We start from the raw sequence: 13252 nt of genomic DNA on the forward strand, positions 1-13252 counted from the left end.
AATACAATATCATCTTTATTTGTACATCTAAAATGAAAATTACAACCAGTTTAGTTTTAATTTCTTTGCAGAAAACAACTCACAAAGTTTTCGTCAGGATTTTTAGTGACAATTAATATACAGTAATTTGTATTCTGATGTTGCATGTGTATTTTACTACTATGCAAATGAGCTTTGTACTTTTCTTTCCTTTCTATATATTTTTTTTATTCTTTTAATTATTCTTTTTTTTATGTGTGATTTCATTATTTTTAACATTTATTTCCTTAATTCAAATTTTTTATGATTACCTGATTGGGAAATGTTTTAACAATCGAACAATAACAAAATTGAAATTGATAAAATATATTTTAAACAAGTCATTGTCAATGACACGTCCCCGCTCCGTTCATATTTGAATGACACATACATTCAAAGCAGATCATGACCGAAATGCACCTGCATATGTACAACACATTGTACTAAATCTGAACAAAATCCATCCATGCATGACTGAGATCCGGGTTCGGAATGGTGAAAATATGTGATTTTGATGCATTCTTGGTCTTAAAATGGCCATCATTCAGCTATTGTTAAGCGAATCATGAAACAAATGCACATATCTATTTGTGACATGATGTACCATGTGTGTGTGAAGTTTGAACTTGATCAATCCAGACATGTCTTGGATACGGATCCAGAACTGAATTCTTTAAAACAAAATGGCCACCAGTCGGCCATTTCGAACTTGATCCAAAAAAAAAAAAGACGTGCATCAAGGTCCTATTATGTTTAATGTATGTACAAAATTTGAACAAAATCCGTCCATGCATAACTGAGATCCGGGTTCGGAATGGTGAAAATGTGCGATTTCAATACATTTTCGGCCTTAAAGCGGCCGCCATTTGGCTATCGTTAATGAGATCATGAAACAAATGCACAAATATACATATTTGTGACATGATGTACCTTGTGTGTGTGAAGTTTGAACTTGATCAATCCAGACATGTCTTGGATACGAATCCAGAACTGAATTCTTTAAAACAAAATGGCCGCCAGTCGGCCATTTCGAACTTGATCCGAAAAAAAAAGACGTGCATCAAGGTCCTATTATGTTTAATGTATGTACAAAATTTGAACAAAATCCGTCCATGCATAACTGAGATCCGGGTTCGGAATGGTGAAAATGTGCGATTTCAATACATTTTCGGCCTTAAAGCGACCGCCATTTGGCTATCGTTAATGAGATCATGAAACAAATGCACATACATATTTGTGACATGATGTACCTTGTGTGTGTGAAGTTTGAACTTGATCAATCCAGACATGTCTCGGATACGAATCCAGAACTGAATTCTTTAAAACAAAATGGCCGCCAGTCGGCCATTTCGAACTTGATCCCCCCCCCCAAAAAAATGACGTGCATCAAGGTCCTATTATGTTTAATGTATGTACCAAATTTGAACAAAATCCGTCCATGCACAACTGAGATCCGGGTCCGGAATGGTGAAAATGTGCGATTTTGATGCATTTTCGGCCTTAAAATGGCCGCTATCACGAAAAAAATGCATGTGCATATGTCCCATATAATGTGTGATGTATGAGTGAAGTTTGAACTTAATCGGTCCATGCATGTTCGAGATACAGGTGATCACGGACGCACACAGGGCAAAACATAAGTCCCCGTTTTCGGACTACGAAAAATGAATAATTAAGAGAATAACAAATTGTAAAGAAGTAAAAATGCGCAATAATCAGATTGGTGTCATGTATATGTAGTTCATCCTAGAACTATGATCAGTTATTTCAGCAGATGACTGAGATCTGCCCCAGGGTCATGTTCAGTCGGTGATTGACCCCTGAAAATACAAGAGAAGATTACAATAATGAATATTAATTAGGCAATATGATTAATAAGAGTTTCTTTCAATATTTTTGTTTTGATACTGTATGTTAATATGAACAAAGGGATTTGATTTATCATATTTTTGATGATGTTTAGTGAAATGAGATTACAATTTAAGTTGAACTTTTTACCACCAGATTTTCTCGTCCACATTTTTCTGCACCTTTTTGTTATATTCTTCAATATTTCTGAAAATGAGCCCTCATTTTGGAGCCAACAGACAAAATTTGAGTCAATTCTCATTTTTTACCAAAAAAAAATTGGCTCTTTGGTCTCGATCTTCTGAAAACTATAAACAGGATTTTGTGAATTTGTGACGAAAAGAGGGAACTGTACAGTACGTACCACTAATTCAAGATTTGTTTATATTAGCATATTCATTATGAATACTGTAAAACCATCTATTTTTCACTGACATTTAATTTCACTATTTGGATATTTTAAGCATAATCACCAAGTTTTAGGTGCATGAGTTTGCCAGCAAAACAATTGGTTCACACAATTTCTTCACACATGTTTAATTTAGCAAATTTTACTTATTAGCGAAAATACCGAAATTACAACCCAAGCAAATAATAATTAATGTGTTTACAGTACTACCCAATGTTACATTCGATCTTACATTAAGAGTTGTAAGACTCTCAGTAATTCTTCCTGACAGATTGTAGTAAGTAAGTATACGCCTTGACTTAAATTTATTTATCTCTGACACAGTTTTAAAACTCAAATGTAAACACTGCTTAAGTAATATATCATGTATATTTGTGAACATATTTACAAGGTATAGTCATCATGGTATACCCTATAAATATTAAAAATATTTATATTTAAGTTTTGGTACAATAATTCAATTAGAATCAGTCAACTTTCTTTGTTTTCATTTGTTAGTTTTACATTACATACATTAAAAACTAAAGGGGCGTGATCATAGCGACGCATCCTGTTTGATATGGAACTCATAACGGTATATATAACATGTGTAAAATAATTGCTTACATGAATTTCAAACATGCGCTGCATGACGGCTGCCATCCTTTAAGAGACAATGGCTACAAATTTGAATTTGGCCTCAAATACACTGCCTAAAGAATCTGCCTTTTATTTGGGTGTTAATTATATGCGTATTTTTGGTTTTATTTTATTCATTCATAAAAGCATTGGAAATAGTACAATACCATCCATTATATTTAATTTGTCTCATAAAAATGAATAATTTTCCATTATTGAAATATTAAATATGATACAACGTCTGCTTACAGATTTGTTGGGAATACAAAAATGAAATATCTGCTGACTTGAAATTAGAGGGCAACAACACATAGATTACGACTTACTTTATGAATAATCTAGCCTTTGTTACTCCTTGTAAAGTAGCCTTATTGTCTTCTACTAGCAGCATACAGCCTTCTCTCAAAGCCTGGTAACGATAGCAACAAATGCAGTACACAGTGTTAATATTTACAAATATATTAGATTCCAATACTTGTCACTTTCTCAAAAGGATAAACCCGATGATGCAAACCAGTTATATTTGGGTTCCAAAAATTGAACAGCATTAAACATATTTCTCAAAAACAATAGTGTATTTCCTCCATTAGAAGTACACTTTTAATATACTATATTTGATTTTGGATCAGCAACCAATCAGATATCATGTTACATACTGCTTTTTATAAGGCACACTCCGATTGGCTGCGAATCCCATCAGAGTGAAACTCCCTGAACGTGATTGGCTCAGCAATTTAATCAGATAAAAAAAAGCTTCTTCCTGAATCGAATTTTAATCAGACTGATTCTTATCATGTGTGCATACTTAATTGGGTAATTTGCATAAATTTAGATAATTAAATTAAGCTAAATCCATGTATTATCATTTTTCATGTTAGTTGAATTTAGAACTGATCTTTAATTATAACAGACTTACCAAAACTGTACTACATATTTCTTCCTCATGAAATTCTTGAATTCTTTTTTCTCTTGTTTCCTGAAAAGACAACATAAAACTCCATTTTTTTTATAATAATCAGAAAATCAAATTATTATCTAGAACAGCATTAAACTTTTCTTTTCCTTCTTTTCATCACAAATTCACAAAATAGTACTGTTTATACATATAGTCTGCAATTTCTTCAAAATTTTTGGAGCAAAAACTGAAAATTTACCCAAATTTTATCTACTGGCTCCAAAATTAGGGTTCATTTCCATAAATATTGAAAAAGTGAAAAAGTTAATTAGAATCAAAATTAAGGCAGTTGTAAGTAATTTATTTATTGGAAAGCTAAATAGAACAAGTCTCATTTACAGGCTCCATGCGGGAAGATTGCAAGCATCCTACAGGAAAGTCAATGATTTTTTTATGTACACCGAGGAGAGGACACACATACCCAACAACTGTACATTTCTGTACATTTCTTTATTCAATGTTGTATGCATAGGATTCTTCCTAATGCTTGGCAGGCAGATCACATATCACATCTTCACAGTAATAAGGTTATAAACCATTACCGGTAAAGTGTACACTTGACAAATCAAAAATACGATATTCGACTTGCAAACATAAATAGAATGCAATCTTACCCCCATATGTTTACTATTGGCATCGGCATCTATATAGTGTGGGTTAATGTTGAACGGTACTAAGCCGATAGCGTCGAACGTTGGTGGATATACGATGGGCATATCATTGGTTGTGTTGATAGTCTTGGTAGCGACGTTGGTGCCAGCGCTGGAACCAATATACGGTACGCCATCCTGTATTTAAACAGAATTATTATATAACTATATGAATGAGAAAAAAATATGGAAAATAATGGAGAATGAAATGTATTGTGTCGTTTATATCCATGTCAATGTTTAGAATTGTAAGATAACAAATCATTATTATAATCAGCTCTTTTGGAATTGACATTGCAGTACACATAGAAATCAAACAACTCAAACTTGTCAAGAGAAAAAAACAATAATAGAGAGAAGAAGAAGACATTTTTGAGTAAAGCATAACATATTTTATATAACACAATATTAACAATGCATAAATTCCAATTTTCTGAAGCTATTGTCTGAATGACTATAAAGCTGTTTGTTTGTTACTACTTACCTCCAATACTCTTTTCTTGATAACTGATACAATTTGTTGATCATAGAGGGTTTTCAACAAACGAAATGTGTTCCCTCCACCTAAAAATTAAATAATATTAAAACATTTAGTTATTATTATCAGTTTATCTTTCAAACTATGAATTTATGATAAATTTCAACCAGATACACCAAATATAATCTACATATGGAGTGAAACTAAGAAGGTGAAAAATCTACAATGAAAAGAATATCTTTTGCTAAATACTGTAAAGTAATTTATTTTCACTTGGAATTTATACCTTGAATATTTATTTTAGCAAAAATATCAGTATTGCTTACAGGCTATGGTTAAAATATTTCCAAGTTTGGTTGAAAATGAGAAAATTTATGTAATCCGTTTTAGTTTTGTGACAATTTTCATGAGTCAGGAAAAATTGTGTAGAAGTGAATATAGAAGTGATATAGTTTACTGTTACTATGATAACAGTAACTATGGTTACTCACCAACAAATATTGCTTGTGCATTATTAACTGCATCTACCGCGTTAGGTTGCTCATGAATACTGTCCACTTTGTATCCTACAGTAAAAACAATTAGTAACATCAATATAAGAATTACAAGTAATATGATTTATGTATTAAGTGTAGTAGTTGACAAGTAACTTGGTGTATTACATGTAGTTGATTGCAAGTAACACTGTTGTATAATAATAGATTACAAGTAACATAGTTGGTGTATTACATATAGTAGATTACAAGTAACATGGTTGATGTATTACATATGGTAGATTACAAGTAACATGATTGATGTGTTACATATGGTAGATTACAAGTAACATGGTTGATGTATTACATATAGTAGATTACAAGTAACATGGTTGATGCATTACATATGGTTGATTGCAAGTAACATGGTTGGTGTATTACATAGTAGATTACAAGTAACATGGTTGGTGTATTACATATAGTAGATTACAAGTAACATGGTTGGTGTATTACATATAGTAGATTACAAGTAACATGGTTGGTGTATTACATATGGTAGATTACAAGTAACATGGTTGATGTATTACATATAGTAGATTACAAGTAACATGGTTGGTGTATTACATATAGTAGATTACAAGTAACATGTGTGACGAGCTGTTTGGGACACCCCTTTAATTTTATTTATTACTGAGTTAAGGAGTTACTGAGAAAGAACAATGATGTGTTCTCACAGCATGCCCTTGATTATGGTAAAACCTCAACAATCCAACATGAGATTCCATTAGTTGATGACCACCCATTCCGTCTACCTCCTAGACGGATACCACCATCTCAATATCAGGAAGTGAAGAAACACCTGGAAGACATGCAGTCTGCTGGCATTATCCGTCCAAGTAAGAGTCCATATGCCTCTCCGATAGTGATTGTTCGAAAAAAGGATGGAACACCGCGAATTTGTATTGATTATAGGCAGCTAAATCTCTGCTCAATACGAGATGCATTTCCACTCCCTCGCATTGACGATGCATTGGAATCTCTTGGTCAAGCACAATATTTTTCAACACTTGACCTTACTGCTGGCTATTGGCAGGTGGAGATAGCGGAGAAAGATAGAGCAAAGACAGCATTTACTACCCCAATGGGTTTGTTTGAGGCGAATAGAATGCCCTTTGGCCTCCAAAATGCTCCAGCTACATTTGAGCGCCTTATGATGACATGCTTTGGTGACCAAAACTTCAGTACTTTGTTGATCTACCTTGACGACATAATCATTTTTTCAAGAACATTTCAGGAACATGTAGATAGGTTACAAATGGTGTTCAATCGGTTACGTGAACATGGGTTGAAACTTAAACCTCAGAAGTGCCATCTGCTGCAAGAGAGAGTGCATTATTTAGGTCATGTTGTTTCCCGCCATGGTGTATCAACCGACCCAGAGAAGACTGACAAAGTCAGGTCTTGGAAGACACCAGCAGACAGAAAGGAAGTGCTTCAGTTCCTTGGGTTCGCAGGGTATTATCGGAGGTTTGTCAAGGGATATTCAAAGTTGGCAGCACCTTTGTTTCGGTTGACTTCAGGAGACCCAAGGAAGAAGAAGTAGGGTAGTAAACAGCCAAAGAGTATCCCAACCGCTTTTGTATGGTCTGAAGAATGTGATAGTAGCTTCAGACAAATCAAGGAGAAGTTGACTACTGCCCCAGTGCTTGGTTACCCCGACTTTAGTAAACCCTTTATTTTACAGGTCGATGCTTCAGGAGAAGGTTTGGGGGCAGTACTAGCACAAGTACAGGAAGGGAGAGAGAGAGTAATAGCTTATGCCAGCAGAGGTCTGGCACCCGCTGAAACCAGGTATCCAGCCCATAAACTGGAATTTCTATGCCTAAAGTGGGCAGTCACAGATAAGTTCAGGGAACATCTATATGGCAACACCTTCACTGTTTTAACGGACAATAACCCGCTCGTCTATGTTCAGACAACGGCAAAGTTAGACGCAACAGGGCAGCGATGGGTGTCACAGCTTGCATTATTTGACTTTGACATCAAATACAGACCTGGAAAAAATAATGCAAACGCCGACGGACTCTCGCGAATGCCACAGAGTGAAGTCGCAGACACTTTTCGTGGAGTTTGTGGTATGCACAAACATATTGAGCTACCTACAAAGAGCGCAGAGTATGATATTACTTCTAATGATGGGACGAACACATTACCTGTCATGACCCCTGTGGAGTTAGAATTAAATCAACTGGAAGATGTTGAGGTCGCCCCGGCACTTTCCTACAGAAAACTACAGAGAAAGCCAAATAGGAGACAGATAGACAGTTTGAACAGTAGGGCTAAAATGATTGTGAGACAATGGGATAAGCTTTGTGTGAGAGAAGGTGTACTTTACCGTGTGGTGAATTCGTCTAATTTAGACCCAGTCTACCAATTGGTCCTGCCAGTTAAACTGCGTAGATCTATCTTTGAAGCTCTCCATGACCATATGGGACACCTTGGTTTTGAGAGGACACTGGACCTTATTCGTAGTAGGTTTTATTGGCCACAGATGTACACACAAGTGAAAGTGTGGTGTGAGGAGTGTAAACGATGTTGTTTGCGCAAGGCTGCACCAGCGGCAGACAGAGCACCACTTGTGAGTATTCGTACTTCTGCGCCCTTGGAGCTGGTATGTATGGACTTTCTAACTTTAGAGCCATCTAAAGGCGGCATCGAGAATGTACTGGTTCTTACCGATCATGTTTCGAGATATGCACAGGCCTACTCAAGACCAGATCAGAAAGCTAAAACAGTGGCCAAAATACTGTGGAAATACTTCTTTTCTCAATATGGATTCCCCAAGAGACTACACTCAGATCAAGGTAGAAATTTCGAAAGCGCAGTCATCAAGGAGCTTTGTGAGATGGCTGGGATGTCCAAAACCCATACCACACCTTATCATCCAGAAGGGAATGGCATGACCGAAAGATACAATCAAACTCTCATGAATATGCTAGGCACCTTGGATCAATCACAGAAAACAGATTGGAAGGAGTATCTTGAAGCAATGACTCATGCATACAACTGCACTCGTCACGATTCAACAGGTTACTCTCCGCATTATTTAATGTATGGTCGTCACCCAAACCTTCCCGTAGACCTGATTTTCCACACTGACAAAGCTAACAGCCAATCTAGTGTGGGTGTAGATCCATCAGATTATGTCAAATCTCTGCGAGAAAGACTAAAAATCGCCTACAAAACAGCAACAGAACATGCAGATAAGGCTAGGGATCGTCAGAAAACCAGATACGACAAGAAAGCTAAGGCTATATCATTCAATACAGGAGACCGTGTGCTAGCTAAACTAAAACAAACTGGCAAGCATAAGCTTGGTGACAAATGGGAATCTGAACCATATTTAATAGTCAAACAACTGGAACCAGACTCGCCTGTATATGTTGTACGGTCAGAAACTAGTTGCAAGGAGCGAACCCTACATCGCAATATGCTTAAAATTTGTACATTCCTACCTAGTAATCTAGATATTCCACATAAACAACAAAAGGAAACAACCTGCCAAGAATCAACTCCAGACATAGATGATCTGAGTGATAACGAAGATGAACCTAATGGAGATGTTGTTGAATTCTCTGTTAGCCAGACACCACTAACATCCATTCAAACAGATATAACCCCACACTTCTCTGTAACAGAAACTACCTCAACATTGAACAATGTCATTCAACATCAGCCAAACCCAACTATACAGGCTGAGCCACCAATTGTCACAGGTAGCCCAACTGCTTTAACAGAGCAACCATCATGCTCACCCACAGGAACACAAATAAATGTGACAGAATCTTTACACATTCCAAGAGAAGTTTCCACTAACTCAACTCAAGATCTCTCACGTACACTACCAAGTAATACATCATGCCAGAACTCTGAATCAACCTCAGAACCAATTCAACGTTATCCACAGCGAGTTAGACAACCACCTGCGAGATTTGCAGACTACCTCATGTCAATGTTCACAAAATCAAAGGAAGAAGCTAAAGTGCAAAGTGTTTAGCCTTGGGATTAGTTAAACGCCGAGGACGTCGTTTCGACAAACAGAGGGAGGATGTGACGAGCTGTTTGGGACACCCCTTTAATTTTATTTATTATTATTTATACAATACCAAAATGCAAGGAATGAGCGTACCGCAACGGGACAGAATAATTCCCTGTACACTCATATAGAACAGAGTAGTCCACCCCTGTTCTATTTTCGATCCGCCTGCAACACTATGCGGCCGGAGGTGTTTGACCTGAGTCACGTGGTCAGGGAAATCCCCTACTTGGGCCTCTTCCTGCTCGACGCCGTGAAACTCAGTCAATAAAAGTTATACGTAAGCACAACCTGGATCTAGAATCTATTATTTTTGCTGACACTCCCCATTTATGTCGGAAATCCGTGTCACACATGGTTGGTGTATTACATATAGTAGATTACAAGTAACATGGTTGATGCATTACATATGGTAGATTACAAGTAACATGGTTGATGTATTACATATAGTAGATTACAAGTAACATGGTTGATGTATTACATATAGTAGATTACAAGTAACATGGTTGGTGTATTAGATATGGTAGATTACAAGTAACATGGATGATGTATTACATATAGTAGATTACAAGTAACATGGTTGATGCATTACATATGGTAGATTACAAGCAACATGGTTGATGTATTACATATAGTAGATTACAAGTAACATGGTTGATGTATTACATATAGTAGATTACAAGTAACATGGTTGGTGTATTAGATATGGTAGATTACAAGTAACATGGTTGATGCATTACATATGGTAGATTACAAGTAACATGGTTGATGTATTACATATAGTAGATTACAAGTAACATGGTTGGTGTATTACATATAGTAGATTACAAGTAACATGGTTGGTGTATTACATATAGTAGATTACAAGTAACATGGTTGGTGTATTTCGTATAGTAGATTACAAGTAACATGGTTGGTGTATTACATATGGTAGATTACAAGTAACATGGTTGGTGTATTACATATGGTAGATTACAAGTAACATGGTTGATGTATTACATATAGTAGATTACAAGTAACATGGTTGATGTATTACATATAGTAGATTACAAGTAACATGGTTGGTGTATTTCATATAGTAGATTACAAGTAACATGGTTGGTGTATTACATATGGTAGATTACAAGTAACATGGTTGATGCATTACATATGGTAGATTACAAGTAACATGGTTGATGTATTACATATAGTAGATTACAAGTAACATGGTTGATGCATTACATATGGTAGATTACAAGTAACATGGTTGATGTATTACATATGGTAGATTACAAGTAACATGGTTGATGAATTACATATAGTAGATTACAAGTAACATGGTTGGTGTATTACATATAGTAGATTACAAGTAACATGGTTGGTGTATTACATATAGTAGATTACAAGTAACATGGTTGGTGTATTTCGTATAGTAGATTACAAGTAACATGGTTGGTGTATTACATATGGTAGATTACAAGTAACATGGTTGATGTATTACATATAGTAGATTACAAGTAACATGGTTGATGTATTACATATAGTAGATTACAAGTAACATGGTTGGTGTATTTCATATAGTAGATTACAAGTAACATGGTTGGTGTATTACATATGGTAGATTACAAGTAACATGGTTGATGTATTACATATGGTAGATTACAAGTAACATGGTTGATGTATTACAAGTGACTGACAGTATTATTTGTCAGGACCATAGTATTGGTGATACCAGAGCCAAAGGCAAGGACATCATCAATAGTATGGTCATGACTATTTTTATTCAATGTCATGTGACTGGGTCTCAACCAATCACAACGTGTGTAACAACAGTGAGATGTGATAAGTAGCGATAATACGGTATAAATATGGTATACTATGGCGAGTGGTAGTCAATGGTAAAACAATCAGGTGAAAGTAAACCCATGGTGTAAACATAAGTTATAATTTAATAATTCTACTTGCCAAGTGATTCAAACTTCTTCCTAGCAATGGCTGCGTATCCGTCTCGATCTGTCAAAGCGTATGGGATGAACAATACTCGGTTCACATCGCTATAAACAATACAATAAGATGGAGCATTACTGTGACATGTACGCCATAGATGCGTCAAAGCATTACCATCAAATTCAACTAATGTGTTTGATTGTGTAAACAAGGAAATCACATGCTCTAAATCCACCTGCATTTGCTTTAATAATGATAAGAAATATAAATATAAGTTTTGTTCGCATGCTTCACAGTTTTGAAATGAAATTGAAATGGCCTCCATCTTATTACTGACTAAAACCCATCCTGTACTTTCGACCACTGTCAAAAAAATTAAAATTTAAATATTATATACTAATACTAGTAATTTAGACAAAGACAAAACTAATTATTTTTTCAAGGTCCAATTTATATAAGAATTAGAGTATATAAGTACAATATCCCCGGCCCCCCACTCCCTATGGGGGCCTATGCTTGTTCCCTCATTTTTTTTGACCCCCCCTATCTAGGGAAAAGAAGAAAATTTACCCCCCCCCCCTTTCACGGGCTTTTCCGATGAATTTCACCCCCTATCTAGGGAACTTTTCAGTCTAGAACTCCTTTTAAACCCCTCTTTTTTGTATATCTCGGGAAGTGTTTTGAAATACACCCCCTATTTAGAGAATCTCGGGAAAACAAGCAAAAAATACCCCCTTTTCTACGATTTTCTCAGGAAAATGTTCCCGAGACAGATCGTCAAAAAGTACCCTCTTTCCCGAGAAAATGGGAACGCGCATGCGGCCCCCTATGGATCCTGAGTGGGGGGGCCGGGACAATATCACAGCTTCCAGTTAGAAATTATTATTGTAATCTATTGCTGGTTTTATTACATACATAAAGGGGTGTATCCTTCTGAATGCCGACCTCTGTCTTGACAGTCAAATCAGCTGAAACCACTGAGGACAGAGAGGTCGTACGAAAACTTGTGCATTCAGTCAGCAGTACACAACGAAAGTGAAAGCAATACCATAGAATTGTCAACACATTTTTCTTAGAATTTATTATCTGTATATCTTCTAGGAATATTACCCTGGGTAATTTTGTGACACTGATCTTTTCCCTGACACTTATACAATCTATAACAATCATGTCAACAAATAATAATAATATACAAATAATTACACAAGCTACAGCTGCACCATTTGTGATTATGAAAAAACAGGACATACATGCAGTAACTCATGGTGAAGCCCCTAGAGCGGGCGCACCTCATGTCTGCAACAACAGGTGCAGTGAGCAAAGTACAGCGGACGTAGTCGTGGTTCTGTTTGTGGTCGTGATATCTTGGTAATATTTTTAGTCAGTCGTTCTTTTATCATTGAAATGTACGTAGTGCCGCAGTCTGACGTAGGACTACCATATCAGTATCCAGGCCGTAAACGCTGTGAACCCCGTGTAAGGACAGGACCACTACTACTCGTACATGTAATACTAAATTTTAAACGCTCACTACTGACTTGACTAAGTTGACATTTTTAACGCTGCAGTGTTGTCGCAAATACAAACCTTCCAAGAAACGATTTGATGTTATCCTGACAATGTTCCAAGTAGCCACTCCCATGCAAAGTCGAGTTAGAAATCAAAAGGAGACGACGAGTTCCCATGGTTGTCTCGCAATACAATATGTCGACTTTGTTATCTAAAAAGAGGGTCAGTAGATAGATCATTGGCCATTGACACCGCAGAGCGCCGCCCCGTGG

General features: G+C 36.2%; 1 protein-coding gene across 1 annotated transcript; it reads right to left on the reverse strand.

The window, feature by feature from the left end:
- Nucleotides 1-1578: 1578 nt before the first annotated feature.
- Nucleotides 1579-13252, reverse strand: LOC102800789 (alpha-aspartyl dipeptidase-like). The gene is made up of 8 exons (XM_006822509.2): nt 13059-13252; nt 11490-11578; nt 5468-5542; nt 4983-5062; nt 4463-4636; nt 3810-3869; nt 3220-3302; nt 1579-1838 (listed from the first exon to the last, which is right to left on the reverse strand). The coding sequence occupies exons 1-8, from the start codon at nt 13217-13219 to the stop codon at nt 1781-1783; spliced, it is 780 nt and encodes a 259-aa protein (XP_006822572.2). The 5' UTR covers nt 13220-13252; the 3' UTR covers nt 1579-1780.

This window comes from Saccoglossus kowalevskii, chromosome 17 (assembly GCF_978046115.1).
Source record: "Saccoglossus kowalevskii chromosome 17, keSacKowa6.1, whole genome shotgun sequence".
Classification (NCBI taxonomy): Eukaryota; Metazoa; Hemichordata; class Enteropneusta; family Harrimaniidae; genus Saccoglossus; species Saccoglossus kowalevskii.